The sequence below is a fragment of the Megalobrama amblycephala genome, linkage group LG18, assembly GCF_018812025.1.
Source record: "Megalobrama amblycephala isolate DHTTF-2021 linkage group LG18, ASM1881202v1, whole genome shotgun sequence".
NCBI classification, from domain to species: domain Eukaryota; kingdom Metazoa; phylum Chordata; class Actinopteri; order Cypriniformes; family Xenocyprididae; genus Megalobrama; species Megalobrama amblycephala.
In genome coordinates, this window is record NC_063061.1 from 2,936,739 (window position 1) to 2,962,979 (window position 26,241).

At 39.5% G+C, this 26,241-nt stretch overlaps 1 protein-coding gene across 4 annotated transcripts in view; it reads left to right on the forward strand.

Annotated features, from left to right (window-relative positions):
* acsl6 (acyl-CoA synthetase long chain family member 6) overlaps positions 1-25,772 on the forward strand; it is a 73,733-nt gene extending 47,961 nt beyond the window's left edge. For 2 of the 4 annotated variants that reach the window (XM_048166648.1, XM_048166646.1), the window contains exons 2-21: positions 6,376-6,596; positions 8,549-8,663; positions 9,219-9,283; positions 9,356-9,457; positions 9,540-9,639; positions 11,339-11,517; positions 13,108-13,140; positions 14,423-14,474; positions 15,875-15,948; positions 16,036-16,113; positions 16,747-16,881; positions 18,216-18,350; positions 18,429-18,524; positions 18,601-18,673; positions 20,046-20,134; positions 20,778-20,894; positions 21,756-21,899; positions 21,979-22,080; positions 22,167-22,238; positions 24,267-25,772. In XM_048166648.1, the coding sequence (XP_048022605.1) occupies positions 6,393-6,596; positions 8,549-8,663; positions 9,219-9,283; positions 9,356-9,457; positions 9,540-9,639; positions 11,339-11,517; positions 13,108-13,140; positions 14,423-14,474; positions 15,875-15,948; positions 16,036-16,113; positions 16,747-16,881; positions 18,216-18,350; positions 18,429-18,524; positions 18,601-18,673; positions 20,046-20,134; positions 20,778-20,894; positions 21,756-21,899; positions 21,979-22,080; positions 22,167-22,238; positions 24,267-24,407 (2,106 nt within the window). In that variant the 5' untranslated portion in view covers positions 6,376-6,392 and the 3' untranslated portion in view covers positions 24,408-25,772. The other 2 variants (XM_048166649.1, XM_048166647.1) reach the window with 2 other exon arrangements.
* The last annotated feature ends 469 nt before the right edge of the window (positions 25,773-26,241 follow it).

The window sequence follows — 26,241 nt, forward strand, 5'->3', positions numbered from 1 at the left end:
TTTGAAGGGATCTCATGGCCTTCACGTCATGCATCTTTCATAGCCATGTGTTAACGAATAGTGCCCGGACACCGTCTAACCCGAGCCTCCCCACTGCCATGTGCTGCTTATGAATTATGCACGAGAGACTGAGGTGAACCTAATCTTTTACCCCGTCCTCCATAATTTAAAGATTTAGGCTTACACACACTTTCTGCTGAATTTTGGCTGACTTTAAAGGGAAACTTTGGCTGAATTTAAAGGGAATTTAGCGTACAGGACAAGCAAACTTACATCACAAGATGTGTTCAAAGAAATGGAAATGAGGTATTCAGTGTCAAAACGGTGAGCTGACTTCATGGCCAGGCTTGGGAATCGCACAGTTGCTCAACACAGGCCTCATCCGCAGCTTCTGCTTTCCGGCGGCCTCAGGTCTCTGCCCGTTTATAAAAACACCACAGAAATGCTGAGCTGCTCTTTTGGCATCAGTCATGTGTGTCTGCTGGTTTACACCACAACAGATCTCGCAAGTGTCTCACTGGGTTTCATGGTGTGCTGAATGAGGAAGACTGATTTTATGATTGTGAGAATGATTCAGATGTCGCTTACTGAGCAGAATAATGTGCTGAGCGAATACAGGCGTCTGCAGCACATGCCCGCTGGGTTAGTTGGTCAAATCATGTGTGGCACTGAACCGCTGCTCTTGTGTTGGTCATCATCTGCACCTTTATAATCTGCAGGATACACACTACAAGTTCCTGTGCGTTTCTCCAGTCACTAGCGCTTTATACAGCACAGATTCGCTGTTTGTTGACTCGCTTCATTGAAAAGCTTCAGTTGGTTCCACTAAACTGCCAGTGCCAGACATTCAGTTCAGAAGGAAATGTCTTAATTTTGAGTTTTTACCTTCAAAATTGTAAACAAGCTGTAAAAAACACAATAGAGTCTTTGTTCAGATCAATTCGGTTCAAGTGTGCTCTCGTCCGTCGTTACAGTCAAATATATAATGCAGTATTACTGAATATTAGATTCACAATGTCCTTCATCTCGCTTTGTTCGAGTAGAAAATTAAATCTAACCCAATCAAGCTGAGGTTACAGCAGAGAACATCTTTTTACAGGTCAGGTCTGGTAACATCTGCGCTCTGTCACACTGTTTTACAGTTTCATCATCTAGATGTGATTCTGTGCGTTTGCTCTGTAGGTGCTCGTGATCTTTATAATGCGTTATTTATGTGTCAGTCAGTGTGTTTGTGAGCTGTAAGCTAAGCCTGCGTATCATGTAGTCAAGGGTAGATGGAGGGAGGGAGGGAGGGAGACATGTCTGCTGAGGGTGGTGTGATACGGTGGCTGCAGAGGTTCAGAGCAGAATAATGCGCTTCGCTTTCCCTGCCTCTGTGTGCGTGTGTGTCTCAGATGATCAAGCTCGACTTATAGCAACCTACACACACACACACACACACACACACACACACACACACACACACACACACACACACACACACTCACACACACACTCACACACACACACACTCACACACACACTCACACACACACACACACACACACACACACACACACACACACACACTCACACACTCACTCACACACACACTCACACACACACACACACACACACACACACACACACACACACACACACACTCACACACACACTCACACACACACACACTCACACACACACTCACACACACACACACACACACACACACACACACTCACACACACACACACACACACACACACACACACACACAAGTCAAGTCAGCTTTATTCTATGGAGCTTTATAGAGTACAGATTGTTTCAGATTCAGTGATGAAAACAGAGTTCAGTTCGACTGCACAGCAGCTCTAAAATAAAATATGAGTGTGTTTCAGGTAAACCCTACGACATTATGCAGACAAAATATCCCCACAAAGATGGCGATATCCGAAATCCTCGACCTTGTGAGCACATTTTTGATCCCCACGAGGAAACAAGCTTATAAATCACACTAAGTGATGTTTTTTGAAAATGTAAACATGTAGAAAGTGTTCTGTGATGGACAGGGTTAGTGCAGGAGAGAGAATATAAAAGTTAAAGAAATAGCTCTCTAAGGTAGCAGATGCAGATTAGCTCTTTTAACAGTGCAGAAGACGTGACCTACATGAGCGGAAACGACTTCAGTAACTTCAGGCCAGGGAAAAGTGGACAGACTTTAAATAGCCAATGGAAAGCAAGGGTTACTCTCGTCCATCTGTTTTGTGGACTAATAGGCTGTAATCTCCTGTGATAGTGATGCCTTCGTGGGGGTGTGGGTGGAGGCGGAGCCTTTCTCTTCAGACCCCGCCCTCAGGATGGACAGCAGCCAATCATCACTCTTCAGAAGCTATAAAGGCTTTGAACGGCCAGACTCGTGAACACACATAGAGAAGGTCGTGAGAGTACAGAAGCTGATCTGTGATCAGTGTTTCATGAAATAATCCAGTTTTAGAAAGCAGAGGGAGACTCCAGTCAGGTGATATTGTGGATGACATTTTTACACTCTTAGTCAATTTACAACCCAATCACTTTTATAAATAACTCAATTAATCATCCTGTTTATTGTAATTATTCTCGCATTCTGGATGTTTCAGCTCCGGTGTAAATGAATCCTCTCACTGCGACTGATTTGGACAAACACTTTAACAAAGATTACTTAACAAACTTTAAAAGAAAATACTTTAGTGTGAAATGAATGTAATGTTTTTGGACGCTTTATTCCATGTGAGCTGCAAGTAAATTAGAATGCGTTTATGTTAAGGTACATCTTTATATGTAATTTCGTAACGACGTGTTGTTTATGATATGAAATAAGTTTTCTGCAGAATGTACTGAATGTACTTAAACTAGAATAAACTTGAATGTAATTTCTTCTGAAACGTGTGTCATGCATTTAAACATATTTGTAATTACACATTTGTAACAATAATGTTGTCATTTAGAACATTTAAAATATGTAAACTTTAAATGTAATATTGAATAACACACTACATTTAAAATGATAATCAAGTGCGTCACATGTTTTAGTTTGTTAGTCAACATGTCAAAAAAAGTGAACTTTAAAACACAACAAAAGATATTAAAACATAATCCCACTGTATGTGAAGTGTCTTTATCTACTGTTCTAACATTTAAATAATCACTTGATATGATGCACTTATTGTGTACATACATGTTTATACATTGTACTAATAGTTAAAAATACCTGCATTTTAATTTCAGTAATTCCATATAATTACACAGTAATTACACCCTAACCCAACCCATACAGCTAACCTGTCCTAACCTCACCCGTATCCCCCTCAATAACCGTTAATGTAAGCACAGTTAAAGACGCCTGATATAAAGTGAGACCAAAAATTCTAATTTGACATAATTACAAAGTCAACTTTTTAAAATTCAACTTAAGTGTGTTAAGAAACATAACGGACTCTAAAGACGAGAGGAAGAGCTCCAGTGCTTCATCTTTGACTCTCATAAGGTTGATGGTGTTTCCTCAGACGTTCAGCCTTACGTTATTATCAGCAGCTTAGAGACGGAGTAACTAATGCCCGCTTAACGGATGCTCTCGACCAGTGCTGCGGCCGCTTACATAAACAGAGCCGCTGAGTTAAGACTGTCTTAAGAACTAGACTGACCAACTAGCAGTTACTTAGGACTAATCTGTCTTACTTTTTGGATTCAAATCACACCAGTCTACTGGTTCTGCTCTGTTTAATGTGTAAGACGACACCACACCGGTTCTGTATTCTGGTCGGAGTGACGTGGACTGATGTCACTTACAGACTTTATAACCAGATCATCGGATTAGAAATGTCATGAAACCATATGTTTTCAAAAGTATGCATCTTTGAATGTGTATGAACTACTGATCTGTTAGTAGTGTTTGACAATGAATAATGTTTGGTCAGAATAAGAATAGATTATATTTCATATCCTGCACACGGTCTATATTTAGTGGCGATAATCCCTTGATAATCTACGGCGTATAAATGAAATCGTGTGCATCCGGGACGCCTGGAAAATGATGCATAGTTGCATCAGATTATGTCCGGGAATATCTGTCATTTCCCAAGAGACTTTAGTCAGTCTGAGGATGAGTGACGATGAAGATGTCTGCGGGTCGTGAGCATCTGCACATGAAACCCCTCGCTTTTGTAGATTATTTGTAAGTAAATGTAAGATAAGAAGTCTGACAAAATAACTGCAGTATTACAGTGGTTCGTTTCTTATACAGAGTTATTTATGAGTGCATAGACAAAATGCAAGCTGTTAAATGCAGTCTGGACAGGAAGTAAACAGACTTCACAAACAATCAATACTTACAGAAGAGAATTCAGCAGTTTTGTTTCCATAAACAACCGTAAGATCGATATGCATTATTAGCCAAGCATATGCATTAGTCATTTATAGTCTTGATAGTTTCAGTCTTTCTCTTCTGCTGTTTAAACATCAGGTACAGACGAGTTTTCAGATGAGGTTAGGCTCCAGTTTCTCAGTGTTGCTCAATTTCTCCTAAGATTCCTCAACAAATGAGAAATGAATTCTGTGATGACGAATGAGGCGAGAGAAATGAACTTACACTTCAACCATGACTGAAGAGTAAAACACTTCAGTGTTACTACAAATGGGTAATTTGATCAATTACGGTAACCGGTTCAAACAAACTAAAAGCACATGTGAAGCACTTGATCATGACTGTAACTGTAGTTTGTTATTCGATATTACATTTACACTTAATAAATTTTAAATGTTCTAAATTGTAACTTCATCATTATAACCGTGTAACTACAAATATGTTTAATTACATGACTTACAGTAGAAATGACATTAGTATATTTAAGGTGACCGTAAATGTAATTTGACGCCACACTTTAATCAGATTTCAAAGACAATAGAAGTAATTGCGAAATTAAATATAAAAGACGTATTTGGGTCAAAAATCACTCTAAAGCTCAGCTAACTGCATTTAATATAAATTTAAACTATAATACACTTTCATTTAATTGTACAAAACATGCATTTAATGGTCTGAAAACATTACATAGAGTTTGTCCTTAAGTATATTCTTTTAAACATGTTATTACTGGAGTAAGTATGGTAAACAGCAGCTCCGGATCGGCACTCGTTGAGTTCTGTGACACTAAAAGCACCTGCGGATCCGTTCGTTGTGTTATTGTGAGCGAGAACAACATTATGTCACGCATCAGTCAGTTTGTCTTGTAGTTAGCTGTCTGTTTAAACTGACCAGGACGAGAGACAGTGAACTTTAAACTACATCTGATGCGTCAGTATCCGGCGTCCGCTGCTGGACGGGGCAGACGCTGCTGCTCCACACCGGTGAGTTACGACTGACGTGACGCTCTCATACTTTCATGTGCCTAATGATGCTTATGTCGTTCATTTTGCAAGACTCGCTCACAGGGGAAACGGCTGAAGAAATCTAATTCCTGTTGATCAACTTCCATTTTTGGAAGAGTTCAACCAATGAGGCCAGCAAATACAGCAAAACTCCAGGATCAGCCACACGTGTGTTCATGACTGCGACCGTCAGAGAGGAAAGAAAGAGTCACGCTTCAGTTCATTCAGCGTTCTTCTAACTATAAGTAACTTTGCAATGTTACCTAACTCTCAATAATTTGCAGCTACATCAATCAACTCTCATTAGAGAATCAGTAGACGGTTAGGTTAGGGTTTGTGCTAGTAGAATAAGTTGTATTTGCAGAGTTATAAAGCTGGGAAACCGTCTTCAGCTCCACACAGATGCCACAAGAGAGATCCGACAGCATCAGATTCGTGTTTCTCTCAGTTGATCTTTACACCGAGCTGATCATGCTGAATTATAGAGAGTAGTGACTGATCACGTGTCATCTGGATTACACAATCAGAGTCCAAAAATGACATTATATTACCTTTTAAAATACTCATATTCAGACTACAGTTACTCATGTATTGATTACGTGATTACTTAATGTTCACAGAATGGCAATAAATGATTCATAATTCAAAACGTCTACAGCAGGTGATTCTGCGGTCAGACTATGACACTGTGTTTGTTGACTTTTGAGGATCACAGAGTTCAGATGAACCGCTGGACTGACTCTCAGTAGAGAGGACCTTAGTGAGCACAGGCTCTGTCGATTCCCTCAGTTTGTGTTCAGTGGCGCTCTGGCTCAGACAGCAGACTGATGTTAATATGTAAGCCGTCAGAAGAAGCCCGAGCGCTTCTGAATGTGTGCGCTGATGTCGAGACAAACTCTGTTCTGTCACTGTGACTTTCAGTGTTATCTTTACACACACGTGATCATACAGTAAAACTGAGTGTGTGTGTGTGTTTGTGTGTGTGTGTGTCAGAGCTCAGCTCCACTCTTATGGAGAAGATGCAATCTCGGGATCTGCTGCTGGGGCTTCAGCTGCCGGAGCTGGAGGATCTGGGTCAGTTCATCCGCTCTCTGCCCACCTCCACACTGCTGGGTCTGGGCGCTCTCACCGCGGTGCTGGCCTACTGGATCACCACACGCCCGCGGTCCATCGTCCCGCCCTGCGACCTCCGGCACCAGTCACAGGAAGTGCAGGTAAACACACCTTTCCTTAAAAACCTCTCGATCTGATGAACTCCACAGCGGCCACAAGATGACTTCATATTAAATAACACAAGACAAGATTTAAATGAAATGTAATCTAATTTATTTAATACAAACATATAAAAATTATATATTGCTATTTGTTAGTCAAAAACGGGGTTATTACAGTTAACTAAAACTGAGATCATAAAGAAGCATTCTTGTTTGGTGAAATAAAATAAAACATTAACTGAAATAAAATATGAAAAACTTAAGCTTTATTTAAACTAAAAAAAACAAAAAACAATAACTAATAAAAATGACTAAACACAGCAAAATTACTAAAACTTTAAAATGGAAAATTGAGAAAAAAAATCTCAATTATACTAAAATAACACTGTTTAAAAAATGAAGAAAAGTCAATGGGTATTTATCAACCATGAAGAACTTTCAGTTATTGGGATTTTAGAATGTAATTATTTTAATTATTTATCATTATTTTATTTATTCGTGAATATATTGCCTAGTTTCTGTAAACATCATAATTATCTTGACGGGCCTTCAGATATCATCTTTGAGATTGTAATCGAAATGCTTGAACACTAGTTAGTGAACATCATGACCAGCACTAGTTAGTGAACATCATGACCGACACTAGTTAGTGAACATCATGACCAGCACTAGTTAGTGAACATCATGACCAGCACTAGTTAGTGAACATCATGACCAGCACAGCACTAGTTAGTGAACATCATGACCAGTACTAGTTAGTGAACATCATGACCAGCACTAGTTAGTGAACATCATGACCAGCACTAGTTAGTGAACATCATGACCAGCACTAGTTAGTGAACATCATGACCAGCACTAGTTAGTGAACATCATGACCGACACTAGTTAGTGAACATCATGACCAGCACTAGTTAGTGAACATCATGACCGACACTAGTTAGTGAACATCATGACCGACACTAGTTAGTGAACATCATGACCAGCACTAGTTAGTGAACATCATGACCGACACTAGTTAGTGAACATCATGACCAGCACTAGTTAGTGAACATCATGACCAGCACTAGTTAGTGAACATCATGACCAGCACTAGTTAGTGAACATCATGACCAGCACAGCACTAGTTAGTGAACATCATGACCAGCACTAGTTAGTGAACATCATGACCAGCACTAGTTAGTGAACATCATGACCGACACTAGTTAGTGAACATCATGACCGACACTAGTTAGTGAACATCATGACCAGCACTAGTTAGTGAACATCATGACCGACACTAGTTAGTGAACATCATGACCAGCACTAGTTAGTGAACATCATGACCAGCACTAGTTAGTGAACATCATAACGTTCCTCCTTCACTAGTGTTCTAAAGCATCCCATGATGCACCTCATGAGTGGAATCTAGACACAGAAGAAGTGTTTTGGTTTGTGTTTATTAAACATTATACATGATAAAGGATCAAACAAGCACTTGCTGGTTGTTGTCCTCTGATGATCAGTTTTCTGCCTGAATCCCGTGTGTTCAAATCAGACCTGCGTTTTAGTCTCTGTTTTGCATAAGCAAAAGATGTGAGACAGGTGGCCGCTTGAATCGTCCTGAAACATGAAGACGATCAGTGTGTAAATACACTCTCTTCAAGTCCAGCTCAGGTGACGACCAGAATAAGAATATTTCTTGCCCAGCTATAAAGCTCTTGAGTCACATTGCAGACTGATGTTTGGATTAAATAATCATATAGTGCCAGATGAGAACATCTTCACTGAACCCAAACACACCATCATCCTCCAGAGTCCAGGCCAATGCAAATATAAATGCAAACACAGATGCAAACAAGAACCAGACGACCAACTCAACAATACTTCATTCATACAGTTATTGAAATGGGTTTGACAAAAGACATCTCCGAGTTTCCTCCTCTTTCAGTCATTCTGTCCCGCATCTTTTCCAGATGGAAGACGGCGCTCGAAGGTCCATGATGGGCAGCAGGTCCGAGCTGCTCTCTTACTACCACGAGGACGCCAAGACCATGTACGAGGTGTTTCAGCGAGGTCTGCACATCACCGGTGAGAGTCATTTCAGTCCGACGCTCCACACATGTGATCCTGATTTATGCAAATCATGTGAAATCACACGGTGCCTCATCCTTCAGTACAGCCGCTTCTGAGTTCAGCAGAACATCGTCTGACCCAGCAGAAAACAGTCTGCTTGTGATATGAATTTTCACTTATAAATATGAAGATACATTTCTAATGCTCAGACTAGTTTTAAATCATAATCTGAAATGGGTCATACCAGTGACATTACACAAGCAGTTCAGTTTTTAATATGCTAAAATACTCGACTTATTGCACGGATTCAGCAAGAACATGATGTAAGTGTCTAAAACACGTGTGCAGAGTTTATGTGAATAATAAAGTTTAAACTCCTTAATTCTCTTAAACTGAACGTAAGAAGAGAACTGTGTGATGAAACAACATTAACAACAAGACTGAAGTGCTTTAGAGGTTTAGTTCATGGTTAGCTGCTGCTGACTAATGTGGTTAAGTTTGTTGTGAGGTGTCAGCGGCGTGTTTGAGATGATCTTCAGAACGGATCTGACGTCTGATGTTTTTGAGCAGGTGATGGACCGTTTCTCGGCTCCAGACTGCCCAATCAACCCTACACATGGCTGTCTTACAAAGAGGTGAGTAGAGAAGCGAGGTGTGACCGGCGCTGACCCCGCGCGGATCTGACCTGTCGTCCGTGTCTCCTGCAGGTGTCCAGCAGGGCGGAGCTCTTGGGCTCTGGTTTGTTGTCTCAGGGATGTCAGCCCAATACGGATCAGTTCATCGGGGTGTTTGCACAGAACAGGCCTGAGGTAAAACATCCCAAAACATCAACCTGCCAAAGCCAGTTAACAGTGGGAGACTCATGAACCCCTCGGTCTTCTTGACTTTCAGTGGATCATTTCTGAGCTGGCGTGCTACACGTACTCAATGGTGGTGGTGCCGCTCTACGACACTCTGGGACCCGACGCCATCCGCTACATCATCAACACAGGTGACGTTCACTCATTGCAAACTCATTGTGCGTTATATCAACTGACACGATCATTATAAAGCTGTTTAAACGACACAACACATTCACGTCCACATATTTCGGAATATATCATACAATTCATGATAAAGTTAACAAGTTAGTGAATATTTTGAATAAAACGAAACAAACGCGATACATATCTGTGTGTGTGGCTGCGTGACGCGACGCCAAGGATAGCCTACTCAACGTAAATAATAATGTTCTAGAATAACTGTCGCCTCAAACTCACGCTGGGGCAAGAATATAGAGCAGAGTCCACACAACCAAATTCAAGGTTTCTCTGAAGAATAAAGTGAAGTTTTTCATTAGCGGTTTTGCACCCACACAGAAGACCGCGTACACGACAGACTTCTTGAATGAGGTCTTTCGACACATCCGCAACCAGCAATCATCTCCGGTATTTTATTTATTCTGATTCGTAAGGGAAATTTCCATCCTTTTAATGTATTCATCTCTAGTTTTTTTTTTACATTTTCGTTTTTGTGCTTCTGGTGCTTCGTTTCATTTCTCGTGCGGTTAACACATTGTGAGCTGTATTTTGAAGTGCTCATGTTCACTTCTTACTTTTTTTTAATTCACAGATTTTAATTTTATTTTACTACAATATTATTAGTTAATGTGCTCATGTTCGTAAGAAAAAATTACACACACACACACAAATCCAAAGTCGTGATTTGGGGCCTCTAGTGTCCAGGGCCCATCTGTCTGGCATACTCTGCCCCCCTAACAGCGCCACCCTTAAACCATTACTGGCTCTAACGAACCTTTCAGTTCTTAAAGTACACATGAAATCAAAATTGACCTTATTTATTTTGTTAGCTCAAATTGCTAGTTTTGTGGTAAACAATTCATCCGTGCAAGTCAATCCACACAAAAAAAATGGCTTTGTAATATTTAATCAAAATCTGAAACTGCTCCTCCCCTCTGCAACGGTGCCCTTCTCTGATGACGTCAGTTTGACGGCTTGGGTTGAAAACGCTTAATCCACTCCCCTCCGACCGTTAGTCTGCTATGAGCGAGAGATGGAGAGGAGGAGCAGTAGTAAAACTCTGGCCTCTATTCAATATTCAGTTTCACTTGGAAATACATCACAACACTGGAGAAAAGTCGTTTGCAACTTCCGGTTCACGCAGACTTTAACTCTTTCCCCGCCAGCGCTTTTGAAAAAAGTTCCCAGCCAGCACCAGCATTTTTGATTATTTTCACAAAAGTTTCATGGCCCCCAGAATATTTTGTTATTTGAATATCTGAAAATGCAACATATCAAAAGAAAGAATATTAATGCATTTTTTGAATGTGGGTAAGTTTAGTGAAAAACATTTTGAGCAAAATGCTGAGAAAATCGTGTTTTTGTCAAAGACTTCATCTGGATTGGATTCAGAACGGATGATCAAAACACAGCCGGAGTAGATCGAGTCCATCAACACCTCAAAGCTTCACAGTCCTGTAGATCATCCTGGATCGACATTTCATTCAGTTTCATTTGGCAGTTTTGATTTATATGCTGTTTTATTTTGGTGATTGCGTCATTTTACATACATCATGGAAAGATGTTAAAGTTTCTTCATGGAACCATCAATGCCAATAAAGCACCTTTCTTTTTAAGAGAAACCTTTCTTTTTACTTACGTCTCTTTGACTGTGAACATTTTGTTTTTCAGCTGAAATCTCCACAGTAATCTGTGATAAACCAGAGAAAGCCACAGTGCTTCTGGAAAACGTTCAGAGAAAAGAGACGCCCGGTCTGAAGATGATCATCCTCATGGATGCGTTTGATGCTCAGCTGGTGGAAGAAGGCCAGAAGTGTGGCGTTCACATCCAGGCCCTTAAAGATGTGGAGGTGAGACATCTGCTCGCGCTTCCACACCAGTTTAGACCAGTGCTTCTCACCATGTGAGCTCAAATCATATTTCTTATTTTAATTACCCTTGAACTACATTATTATTTAAGAGCCGGGTTATCTCAGACAGTGTTTTAAAAGTGTAAATAACACACTTGTGTTGGAATTGCTATGCGTGAGTTAAAATAATTAAAACTAAGTCTTACAGAAGTCATGTAAATTCATTGTAACATAAACCATGATGAACATTCAGTTGTTGGGATTAGGAAAATGTCATTATTTTAATCATTTATCATTATTTTATTTAATTATTTTAAAATATTGCCTCTCCTAGTTTCTATAAAAAAAAAAAAGAAGAAGAAGAAGAAGGAAAAATTTGCTGCTTTGTCATTATAGCAGAAGTAACAAAAGTAAGAAAAATTTCTTGGGTGGCCTTCAGAATATTGTCTTTCACAATCGTCCTTGTAGTCAAAAGGGTTGAGATCCACTGGTTTAGATTGATTTATTGGCAAAAGGATCGTTCAACCAAAATGAAGATTGTGAATATTTGGAGAATATCCTGAAGGAGGACTGATGCAGTCGAGCTCACGTGTCTTCTGACGTCGTACAGTCGGACTCAAAAGAGCGATTCCTTCATGAACACGCCACAGAGAGACCGGACAGATTTTCAGTGAATGATCACTGAATGACTGCTTACTGACCACTGTTACGATCATTTTGAAGGTTGAGTCCTCATTCAGTTTTATCGTATTTTCTTTAGTAACTGGTAAGAAATGTATCTGTTGGCAGTGTTGGGGTAACGTTTTATAAGTACTTGAGTTATGTAATCAGATTACTGATTAACTAGTAAAGTAATGCATTACTTTTAAATTTACAACAAAATATCTGAGTTACTTTTTCAAATAAGTACTTTGTTTTCCTATGTATTGACTGGCAGCTCTCCTGTCTCCATGATGAGAGGAATCAGGAGTTGATGCACTCTGTATTCCTCAAAATGAATAAAACAGTGAAATACAAACTCTGAACATTACGCAAACCTGCAATAATTAAATATGCTAACTAACAAAGATATACTTTATGTATTTAATCTCACTTATTAACAAATGTCTTTGCTGCTGACCTTCACTAATCCAGGTCAACCATAAACTAAGTAGAAAAAATGACTTTAGATAAACATCACATTTGTAACTAAGTAACTAAGTAATGCAATTAGTTACTTTTAGGGAGTAAAATATAATGTGTCATAATATTGTGACTCCAACATATTTGAGGGTTGTTTTCAGTCCTGCAGACTTCCTTGGTAGTATATCAGGATGATCTGTCTGAGGAACATTCCAGAATGCAGCTTCATTGAGGCAGGCTTCAGCTTGCTGCACGGACTCTTTACGTTAGAGGCATACAGCAGCATTCAAGCCAGCCGTGACCGACCTCTGCTCACTAAAGAACCACAGAGGATGTCTGTTTCCTGTGAATGTGTGCAGAATTTTATGCTACGATGAATATAATGAACAATGTGGGCAAACTGTATTGATGCTGTTGCTTGAAAAAGTAACAGGATGTTGTTGGATAAAGTCTTGTTGTTGTTTTCAGGCTCTGGGTCGAGATCACCACAAGAAACCAGTGGTGAGTGTGTATTTCACTGCCAGTTTTTGGATGACAAAACAGATCATAGCTGACATTTGATACGCTGAAACATGGTAACCTGAAAATGGTCAAATCTCTCAAATGTTTTTTCAAGTCAAAAACTGAATCAAACTAAATCCATTACTTTATACCATCAATTAAATCAGGTAGAAACAGATCTTAATAGAACAATGGCAGGTTGCCACGTTTCATAGTGTAGGATATATGGATCAACTGCAGCTTTAACACTTTATTAAGGGGAATGAACAACTCAACAAGAAACAGGTGCGCAACATAATTAGTCTCCATGACAACCGACTAGTGAGACAAACTCCAGAAACGGAAAGGAGGCACATGAAAACAAGGAGCACACATTAAGGCTATGTTCAGACTGCCAGCAAAACTCAGATTTTTTTGCATGTCAGATTTTATCCACTGGGGGGTTTTGAAACTCTGGACAGAGTTTTCTTGTTCTGCTCCGCGACTCGACAGATGATGCACCTCCGTTCTGAAAGCCTCGTCGTGGGAAACACCTACATCATTACCAAAACAACCCATGCTGATAGGCTGCTTATGTCTGGACACACAAATCTTATTTGATCACCTAAAATTAACAGAGCAGACAGTCTGCCTGAAAAGATCTGATTTGAGATGAAATCTGATTTGCCTGCGGTCTGAACACAGTCTAACAGCTCAAACTGAAACAGATCATGACAACTTCAAGCAGTGGATTTGTTACAAAATTTCCTACAAAATGTTAAACTGTGTATAAAAACATAGTATGAAAACATTTCTTTTAAGTGTCACCTCCATTAATGCTTGTCATGTAATTTACATGAGTCAGGTGACATCCGGCGCCCCACAGCACCTGTCCACCGTTCAGATATTAGTTTTCATTTTATTTATTGCTAACTCTCCCTAAATCTCGGCTGAAGTCTGAAGGAGTTTGTGCTCTTCTCTGTTGTCTCTGGAACAGTCTGCCCCGTGAGATTAGAAGTGGTACTACACTTGGTCTTTTTAAATCACATCTTGAAATGAAATGAAAAATGTTAAATGCATAACACATAAATGCCAGTGTAAAGTTGCTAGTGTGTCTTGAATCGAAGCCTTTATTGTCATTATACTCTGATTTTAACCCTACTACTTTATATTTCTGTATTATATTTATATGCTGAGGACATCAGCGCTTCAGTGTTTAGATCTGTTCTCTTCACTGACTGTAATTTCATCTTGTTGAGCGACAGCTCGATGTCTCCAGTAACAGTTTGATCTGTTCTCGTAGCCGCCGGCACCAGATGACCTGTCCATCGTCTGCTTCACCAGCGGAACCACAGGTTAGTGAACACGACACATTCTCCTCTGTCACACCGCCGTGCTTTGAAGGTGAAGTAACTCTAAATCTCCACCTGCTTCTACAAGTCATTTTCAGTGTATTTTTTTTAAAACTGGTCTCTTTGAATCTTGCATAAATTTTTTGTTAAAATTGGTTAAATTATTCTGATGAGTTGAAGTTAATGGAAAAACTGATCATATCATTATCACGCTGTCATGCCACTTTGCTGCTGAACATGCCGAGCAGATGCAGTACACTGTATCCCACAATGCAATGTGCCTGACTGGACCCTACACGCTTCACAGTGTGAATGAACTGCAGGTTACAATTTGAACATCTCCCACTTGACTGATTATTTGATCAGACATTCAGATACTAAAATATTTTTACACAAAATTGGATTAAAAATGCAAAATTAAGTTTAATTATAGCCCAGATGCAGCGTGAGGTTCATGAGCGGTCAGCCGGCGTTTGGCCTTCATCTCCTGCTCACCTCAGAATCCACCGGCTGAATCCTGGAGCTTTCTTTGGTATTTTCAGTATTATTTCTACATGAAAATGCCTGTAATAAAATATCAGTCCAGTGAAATGGACTGTGGTAAGAGCCGAATATGAGCGGCACAGTTAGTAAAACGCCTCTCGTCTGTGCGCAGAGTAAATCATCGGGGTCAAGCGTAAATTCCTCCCTTCCTGTTTTCTGGCCGCTCTTATGCTTATCTCAAGAATTCAAAGCATTTGTTCAGAAGAACTGAAGGGAGTTAACCAGGAAGGATATCTTATTTTCTGTCTGAATGTAGATTTGACCCTTTAAAACATCTAGTGTTGAAGATGAAGACAGTCAGTGTTGTGTTTGATAGTTACTGAAGTCAAACACTGTTCACCACATCCCTTCAGATTATAGTTAACTAAAGCTAAAACCATAAAAACATTGGCACTTGAAATAAATAAACGTCAAATTAAATAAAATAAACATACTTTATTTCCACTAGTTGCCAAGGAAACACTTCTCATTTTCATTTAGTTTAACTTGGTGTACTAAAATGACTAAAACTCAGACAAACTAATGTCTGTATATACTGTGTTCTTACATTTAAATGAATCATTTGATACGATGCTCTTATTGTGTACATACATGCTTTTACACTGTACTAATAGTTTAAAAAATACCTGCATTTTAATGTCTGCAATTCCATCTATAATTACACTGTAATTAACCTATCCATATCCACTCAACCTGTTCTAAATATTCTTAAAAACGATTGACACTGTTGCCTTTAATTCACAACATATATATATATATATATATATATATATATATATATATATATTTCCTGTTTATTTCTGTGAAGCTGCTCTGAGACGGTCTGAAGCTGACGTAACTCTCGTGTGTTTGTCCTTTAGGAGATCCTAAGGGAGTGATGCTGACCCACGGGAATGTTGTCGCCGACTTCGCTGGCTTTTTGAAAGTGACAGATGTGAGTGATTTCTGTGTGTGTGATGGCTGAGTGTTGACAGACGACGATCTGACTAACCGCAGCCTCTCTGTGTTTGTCTGTCTACAGAAAGTCATCTTTCCAAACCAAGACGACGTGCTCATTTCCTTCCTGCCTCTCGCTCACATGTTCGAGAGGCTGATTGAGGTGAGACCCGCATGAGAAATGTGTTCTGTGGCGCTTTATAACACTGATCATACAGAGCTCACGTCCACTGAGAGAAACACACACAGATCTCTGTTCGCCCCTCAGCTCTGCTGTATCAGATTACAGTTTGGCAGTGAGTCAACCGCGAGCACTAACAAGGGCACAGAACCACACCTACGCGCACACAAGTGTGCACTTCCTCTTTCCCAGGCACCTCATAGCCTCGGCCTAATATGACCCACTGATCTGAATCTCTTAAAGGAGCCGCACAGTTGAATTACTCCAGGCCTTAAAACAGCTGGAGCGATCTGAAACCGCAGCTGTTTTCTTTCTGCTTCACTTATGGAAAAAAGTTATGGCTGTTCACTTATGTAACAGCCAGTTAGAGAGCTGAAGAAGTGTGTCTGAAGCTCAATCATCACACAGTGTTTTTGTCCTGGTGAACTCTACAGTCAGACCAACATAACCACTAGATGAAGGCTTGTCAAGTCAAGTCATCCTTTTTCAATCAATTTCAGCTGTAAAGCAACTCTACAGAAGACAACAGAGTCTTTATTCAGCTCAATTCAGTTCGACTTTAGCTCTCATCCGAGATTTCTGAATATGTATTGTCTCGTGTTCCCTTCATTCCAGTCTGTGGTGATCTGCCATGGCGGGAGGATTGGCTTTTTCCAAGGCGATATCCGTCTTCTTCCTGACGACATGAAGGCTCTCAGGCCCACGATATTTCCAGTGGTGCCGCGTCTCCTGAACCGCATGTATGACAAGGTGAGACGTCGCTCCGATCGAACGCTGTGGTTTTCTGTGCGCTCTCATTCATAAAGATCTGCCTTATCCCATCTGTTCTTTGAAGAGCAATCATTCAGATAATCTGGACACGATCTGCACTGTCAAAAGTGTTAACCTGTAATTGTAAGAGCAATTTCTACCTGATTTAACATATAAAAGTGATTTGGTTGAGTGACGTTAAATAATATTTTTGACTTGAATAAAACCAGTTCCTTTAGACTAGATGATTGTTGACCAGCAAACAGGTCCTGATGTCTGACGCCGCGTCATACGAGCTGCTCTCCTTCCCTCCGATCAACGCATTAGCTCTGTTTTCTTGTGAATTTAACTTGTGTGCAAAATTCTAATATGACATAAAACATTTGAAAATAAAGCAGCGTTTCCATCCCGTGTGTTCAAGAGAACAAAATCATCACTTCCTGGGACATTGGCACAAAATATCAGTAATAACTGATAAGTAATCTCCTCCATCATAAATGAGTTGGTCTCAGAGCGTCAGACGAAACACAATAAACGCTGTCATGTGATCTTGCGTTGGGATGCTGGTGTTCAGGAACACAATCGTGAGAGACGCTTCTGGAGGAATTAAACCAAATCATTCTGATGACAGACTTTGACTCAGACTTTTCAGAACCACCAAACCAACATTTGAGATGCTGCAATACCATTGGTCTGCTGGTTAGTGCAGTTATCCAATCAAAGCTTAAAGCTGCCGGGCTCGACCCTCTCTACACCTTCATAGTGTGTTTTTAGATGTGTGTGTGTGTGTGTGTGTGTGTGAAAGAGAGAGAGAACCACATACAGCAAACTTATAAGACTTTTATCATTGTAGTTCTGTTATGAAAACATCACTTCCTTGCTATTTTTCTTAAAATGTATATTTCTGTTCTTGTCAGTTCTGTTTCTTCTCTGCATTTCTCTAGCTTGCTTCATAATCTAGTTGTCTAATAAAACTGGCATTGTATGTTATGAATATTGTTGGCTCATTGACGAATTGCTTTAGATAAACGTGTCTGTTAAATGCATAAATGTAAATGCTATCCGTTAAGTTAAACTGAAGTAGAAGTGCTTTTAAGATCATGAGAAGCATAAATTGTCAGGACTGTAATATTTTATGTCCTTAATTTTATGCAGATCAAGTCAAGTCAGCTTTATTTCTACAGCACTTTATACAACACAGATTGTTTCAAAACAGCTTCACAGTGATAAACAGACCTCAGTTCAGCTGTTATCATTTATTAAAATATAAAAATGTTCTTCAGCCACAACCGTATTCCTCACACACCTCTTGAACCGTCTCTGTTGTCGTTCAGATCTTCAGTCAGGCCAACAACTCCGTGAAGCGCTGGCTGCTGAACTTCGCGGCCAAAAGAAAAGGAGCGGAGGTGAGCCGTGGCGTTATCCGCAGCGACAGCATATGGGACAAGATCTTCTTCCATAAGATCCAGGTGCGTGACGGAGAGCCAGTGGGACACGAAGCCCAAGCGGCGCTGCTGTTTGACTGGATGATGTGTGTCTCCTTACAGGCCAGTCTGGGAGGGAGGCTGCGGATGATCATCACCGGAGCGGCTCCCGCGTCCCCGTCCGTCCTGGGCTTCCTGAGAGCGGCGCTGGGCTGTCAGGTGAGGCGAGAGCGCCGTCCGTAGCGTAGTTCTCCCGCTGTGTGTCTCAGCTGATCACGGCTCGCTCTGCCTGCAGGTGTACGAGGCGTACGGTCAGACGGAGTGCACCGCCGGATGCACCTTCACCACCCCTGGAGACTGGACGTCCGGTGAGACTCCACACCTGTCATCCGTTCACACTGGCCTGACAATCAGGGTTTAAACATTTCTCTTCAGTTTCTCTAAAGGCGAAATAAATAAATAAATAAATAAATAAAAGAAACTTTTTTTAAAAATAGTATTTTGGCTTGACACCAGAGAACTCATACTGGCTCGCTTTACTGACCGCAGAGATAAACTTATTTTAAAAAGACATCACAATAAACATTGTCTTTGATAAATATAATTTAAGGAAAACGAATACATTTGGCTGTAATGAATTAAAGTATTTAAGTTAGTCCTAAGTATCATTTCAGAAAGACAAGAAAAATGTTTCTGTGAGAGGAGATTAATGACCCTGACGACGAGTTTCACAGTGATCATCTGTGGTCTGCTCTTATGATTTAATTTACCATATATACCTTTAATAATTCACTGAGGATCTCTTTTTTCTCCCCAAATCCTCAAGTAACTTTCCAGGTTTGTTTTCACACGGATGCTTTAAATGTAACGCTCTCCCCTGTCCTCTTCTAATCCCTGTAAGCAGGTCAATATAATATTTATTGTCTGTCAAAATGACATAACTTTGAAATATTATCACTCAATGTTCCAGTTAATGAACATTTTTGATCAAGGCAATGTATGTTACATAATACAGACATATATTACTACAGTGATATTTAATACGTCCGTAATATTGCTGCAGAAATAATCAGGGGTTATTCATAGTCTGTTATTAATTTGTTAATGTTTTTACACTTTTAAATGTTCTTTTAATGTTCAATGGTTGAGGAGTGAGGAGAATAATGTCACAATTAGAATAATGTTGTACTCAGTGTTTGAAAATGCTTCTTATTACATTCATAGAGCGAATCTGATTGTTTACAGAAGTTACCAGTAGCTCCCATTATTCGCACAAAGCATCATGGGGTTAGCAAAGATGTGGACAGAAGTTTCCACTATGAAGAAACCTGGAAATGTGAAAAGGGTCCGTCACTGCAGAGCTTCACTCAGAATAGCTCTTTAGTAGGGACTCAAAATAGAAAAAAACTGCCCAGTAACCCATAACGATCCATTTAATGATCAAGATGAAATCCTCTAATACTGACGTGATGTGGACCTGTGCAGGAACTGTGAGAAATATGACGTCTCTAGATCCATTGTGAAGCTGCTCCTCATGCGTGGCAAGATCTCCCTCGTGTGGCTGATTATTGTATAACACTTAGCAGTGTTTCTCAGTCATTGTAGAATCATCCAAACACACACTGGCAGCTACAGGTCTGTATGTAATGCTTATGGAGAACATGACTTGAATGTTGGGAAAGGTTGAAGCACACTTTGGCTACTCCTGATGAAGTTCTTGAGGTTTGTCTCTGTCTGTAGGTCATGTAGGAGCTCCGCTGCCGTGTAACCTCATTAAACTGGTGGATGTGGCTGAGAAGAACTACTTTGCTGCTAAAGGAGAGGGCGAGGTTTGTTACGTTCACCATCTGTTATATCTTAGTTTGACACACGCTGGCTGATAAAAGTGCAGATGGAAAATGAGCAAAGAGAAAAAATACTACTTAGCTACTTCATGCTAAAATATAGAAATATACTTGGTCGGCAGAAATGCGCGCTTAGTATTCATGTTTATGTAATATAAAAATCAATCATTTTCACAACAAATTCTCTAAAATGTCATGAGGCGTAAGCTGGTGTGAAATGTATGTTCAAACGTTCCTTACACCTTGAATACACGTGTGTACAATCATCTCGTTCAATTAGTATGAATTTCTGAACTATAAATATTGTGACTTTTTTTTTTTTTTTTTGCAAAAACAGCACTGCTTCAAAACTTTGTTTCTTTGTTTTTTTTTTTTTATAAATAAAAGATTTTATTATATGGCGTTGTGGAATAATGCTGTTCACGAAACACACGTCTGGAAAGCAGCTTGAAACAGGAAGTCGTTCTGTCCATGTTGAACAGCATCATCTCAAGCCACAATGCATTTGTCTTTACGTGAGCGAAGCTCCATATCTGCCATCTCTGTCTCTCACCAAACATAGAACATGTCATTATTAAAGCACAAAATAAAACATCACCCATCATTTTTCTCTTTGTTTTTGCTTCAGGTTTGTGTGAAAGGCCCGAACGTCTTCAAGGGTTATCTGAAAGACCCTGTGAGGACCGCTGAGACGCTGGACGCGGACGGATGGCTTCACACTGGAGACATTGGGAAATGGCTGCCGGTACGTCGGCCTTCTTCTTTATATGCAAGAGACACGGCAAAAAGCCACGATGATCAGGACTGTCATGCTTCTGTACACTGTAAACGCTGCTAACCTGCAGTCGTAACTTTAACTCTTTCCCTGACTGCGTTTTTTTTAAACTTGCCATTTTAAAAATTTTGATAATTTACACAAAGTTTCTTGGCACCCAGAATATTTTGTTGTATGAATATCTGAATATGCAATTCTTCAAAAGAAAGAACAGATTTTAAACAACAAACATTTTATTCTAGCTTCATGCATTCTTTTTTATCAACAGTTGAATGTGGGCAAGTTTCATAAAAAACAAAAAAACATTTTGAACAAATTGCTGAAAAAAAAAAAGTTTTTTGTTTGTTTGTTTTTTTGTGTGTTTTTACAACGACTACAACATGTGCGTACTCTACTCTTTCATAAGATGTGTAACTGCGCCCCCTACTGTATGACAGCGAAAACACGGATTGCTGGAAAAATTAGGCAATGGTCTGGAAAGACTTAGTTATTTCTGATTTATCCCATTAAATGTGAACCCTTTTTGACATGAATAAAGCCATTTTCTTCAGTGTACAGGTCTATCCATCTAAATCTAACAGATATTGCTTGATTTCAGACCGTGTGCATTTCCTCGCCATTACTCTTGAACACCAGCATTGAATAGGCTTATTTAAACAATATAGAGTGTTGAATGGTGTGAAAATGCATTACCACTGCATGGCCAGCCCTGCTCTTCTTCACTGGTGTTAAATGTGACCCTGTGGCCGTTGAGCTGCTCAGACAGATTTCCACCACCTAACTGAATAAATCACGCTCCTTCCATTCATCTGTCCATTGTTTTACCATCAGAACGGCACACTGAAGATCATCGACAGGAAGAAGCACATCTTTAAGTTAGCTCAAGGTGAATATATTTCCCCAGAGAAGATAGAAAACATCTACATCCGCAGTGAACCCGTGTCTCAGCTCTACGTCCACGGCGACAGCCTGCAGGTCAGTCACTAACCGTCGTCTAGAATGTCCAGAGAGTTAGCAGTGCTGCTCGATGATAACGCTGACCGATTGTGTGCAGTCGTGTCTGGTGGGAATCATCGTCCCGGATCCCGAGGTCTTTCCCTCATGGGCTCAGAAGAAAGGCTTTGAAGGATGCTTCGACGAGCTGTGTGAAAATAAAGTATGGCTCACCTGAACCCTGATCTCCTACAGATTTGCTGCTTTTCACCAAGTTGCTGACCTTTGTCTCTTTTGTCACATCTAAAGGACTTGAAGAAAGCCATCCTGGATGACATGGTGCGTTTGGGAAAAGCTAGTGGCCTCCATTCATTCGAACAGGTACGTTCCAAAACCGACATTTTGTAGCCAACAACTACAGTAGTAAAATGCTTTTATGTTTTTTTTGTTACATGTTTTAGGACTAGGTTGAATTAGCTAGTTCAATTAGCTTAGCATTTTATATTTAATCTAATTTGAAGGTGAAGCGTGTCATTTCTGCCTCGTTCTTCATCTCTGGCTAACTGTGGTTCTTCAAATGCATTCGAAACGCAGTTGTCTGAGATTACTGTGCGTTCTTGTGTTCGTGGCGAGGTGACCAGCAATGCAGCGATTGGCCGGCAGAATGACATCAACTGAACATCATTTCAAGTGTATTTAAACAGGCTTTATGTGTGTGAATTAAAAAAAAAAGAGTTTTAATGCTTTGCAGCATGGCGGCATAAAGTAAAGCCGAGTGCTTAAGGCCCGTTCACACTGAGAACGATTACTGTAAAGATAACTATAACGATATCTATATTTGCGTCCACGCCAACAGACGATAACGCTCTGTTTAAAGTGTGTACAACATGTCATTAAACATGTTTTTGCTCTTCTTGTTGCATTTACATGACTTTAACCAGCAGATGTCCTCAGCGTGCTATGTTTGGAGTGAATAGAGCAGGGGTGTCAAACAGATTGGAAAAAAATAATCACGTGTGGGCCGAATTAATAGTAAAAAATAAATAAATGTTAGTGTGCTGAAAGTTGCATTAATATTAACCATATAAACAACAAATTAATTTGCAAGAAAAGTAGTACACTGCCCCTTAAATCTGTATTTGTTTTTACAGCGAAAAACTGTTCGATTTTTAAAATAATGCTTTTTTAAATATTTTTTAAAGTGATGCACCATTTTCTTGGCCAATTCCATTTTTTTAGAAGCAAATTGGTCGATTCTGATACTGGTTGCAGATTTTTTTTAAAAAGCAAATTTATTTGTTGTTCATTTGTTCAAAAAATATGTGTAGCTCTTTGATATTAGAGGCGAACACTGCATTTTTATCACAGTCCCAACAAAGATGTTATGCACATGAGCATGAGCAGTTGTTTTTAATTTAAATTATTGTATAATTTTAAGATTAACAGCAAAAACAGCATGGTCTGACTTTAGCTTTGTGAAATTATGCTACATAAGACTCCTGAACAAAACAGCTATAGCAGACGGACCTAAAAAAAAATAAAAACCTAAAAAATAAACTTAAAAAAAAAAAAAAAATGTTTGGATTTAGGACCAGTGGACTAGTGCATCTCTATTTTTTTAATTATTATAGTTCAAATCATCCCGCGGGCCGTCTGTTTGACACCCCTGGAATAGAGCAATCTGAATTAATGAATTCAGCTGACGAAGTCAATATAGTGGGATAAACACAACACCTAGTCTTTTTCACTGCAACTTCAAAGGAATTGAAATACCTGAGGTAATTTTGTTTTACACTGTTTGCTAGCCTGCCATATTTCAATAATACTTCTCTCCATTTATTCCGTGGCTGTTTTAAAGAATGGATTCTGATTGGCTGTCAGTGTTTTATCGTTCAACCGCTGGAAAAAATTGTTGATTTTTTCACTGCAAATATCAGGACCATTTTTCACAGGACACTTTCAAATGAATGCACAGCCTAATCGGACTAATTGTACATCTAATGTAAATCTAAATGAAATTTTGATTTAGCTATTCCCTCAAATGAAAATGGTGTCTGTTTTCAAAGCCATTATTTTATTATATTCATAATAATGTGTTTTGTAATGATTCTATTTATTTTCTATTTCTGCTCTGACAGTAATCATTTAAGTGAACACAACCTGTTGCTGAGATGAGTTTAAAGAACGGATCCATCAGTAATCCTATTAGTAAGAATGGGACACTCGCCCCAAACAGTCAATCCGGCAGTCCCCCGTTGAGCCGGTGCAGTAGTTATTACAGGCTAAAGTTGTGCAGAACGTCACGCTTCACATTTGAAATGGTCACAACAATGAAGTGCCTTCATGTACAGTGACAGTGCAAGTCAAACACCAAACCGAATAACTCATGATCCTCTGTTTTCCTCCCAGGTTAAAGACATCTACATTCACAAAGAATTGTTCTCCATACAAAACGGATTGCTGACCCCCACTTTAAAAGCCAAGAGACCGGAGTTGAAGGAGTATTTCAAGATGGAAATCGAACAACTGTACAGCAACATCTCCATGTAATTGTTCCGTCACCAAAAGATGAGGACGTTTTATCGACATTGGCATTCGTTCACTATTTGTTCTTCCTCGCTCAAAACTAGCAGGCACTAAAAGCTCCGAAAGAGCCATGGGCGTCAAGACAAGCATGAGCTTACTCGCTAAAAGAGTCATGAAACGAGTAATTCCCCCTTTGGCCGTGAATGTCAACAGTCGGTGTGCCTTTAGAAATGTGTCCGAGCTGCATCCAGATCGAGTCCTCCTCTAAAGCGGAAGCAGTTCCAGCTCGCATGCATGCTTCACTCGAGGAGAGCGACGATAACCCAAAGTTCATGTCCATTCATGTTTCGTTCGTGGGTCCAAAGGGAATTCGAATGGCACATTCCCAGCTAAAAGCCATGCATGCTGTGTTCCGGCGTTCCATGACCAACATTCCCAGGTCCTTTGCGGCATCAGAAGACGTTTTACATACTTACATTTCACATGCACAACACTCACCATATGATGCTTGTCTATGTAGTAAAGAGTGGCTCGCTTGATCAAAGTGAGCAGAACATGCAATTCTGGGCTGACCTGATGGATCAATTAGCGTTTCAGTTCTTTTTCATCCCAAAGTATTTCAATAGTAGAGTACATTTTGAATAAAACTAGATGTGAAACTATTTAAGCAATGGTTTGAAGTGTAGAGAAACCAATAAGATTTGAATCTGCTCTTGAATGATATCAGAACTTTAACTTTGTTTTCCACGAGGGGACAGGAATGGGGAATATGAATCTGCAGAGATGTTAATTCATCCTTGGTTACTTTAGCTTTCATTTATGGCATTTAAACATAATGCATTTCACACGGCACCTTTCAGTCTGGCCTAAACTGTGTTTTTTGTCTCTTTGTTAGAATATTATTAGCTAATTTAATGATCAGGGTTATTCCGTTATTCATTTATTTATTACTATCAGAGGTTATTCTAAATGGTAACTCCATTTGGATGCCACTAAGTTCTGCATAACTTTATGCTTACTGATTCTTACTCTTTTTTTTTTTTTTTTTTTTCCCACACAAAAATCAACCTGATAAGTATACATTCCTGCTGATTTCAGTGGTCAGTACGCCAACACGTCAGACTGAAGCCCAAAGTCTGTCTAAAGCATTCAAAGTCTTTCAGTCAAACAGCTATTAGACATCTACCAGTCTGAACATGAGCCTTACACATTTTATATTATGTTACAATTTGGAGAAAGGAAGTTTTTGTTTTGTTATTGAAACAGTTCACCTGCATCTTTTCCTAATAATAAAGTCTTTTATCCGCATGTACATCTCTGCATATACACAAAAATAGTGATGATGAGTGTGTGCAAAAAAATGTAAAAATAAAGAAGAATTCTTTGTAATTCTATTGGTAGTGGTGGTGTGTGAACCCTCGGCATTTCAATCATGTGGCCTGAAGTACTGATATAATACCACAGATGAAAGTGTGCAATACAGTTTTAGTAATTAGTAAATTTCCATTATGGATTGATTTAGTCCTATAGGATTTCTATAGAACATTTTTGAAATTTGTTTTCCTTGATATTTGCTCATGTTTTACCACTGCAAATTAAAGGGATAGCTGATGACAGAATTATCATTTTAAGCTCACCGTAAATTACACAATAGTAAAGTCTTAATGTATGTGTTAACCGTTTGGTTGGAGATTGTTTGTGTGTAGGAGAACGGCTGTATGGGAATGTTTTTAATCAATATCTCACAGTCGTTCTGTACTTTTGAATATCAGCAGAACTGCCTGCGGCTGATACTGAGAACAACAGCAGTATTATTGTGAGCAGATTATCCTTTTTCTTAGATCAACTATTGGGCTGA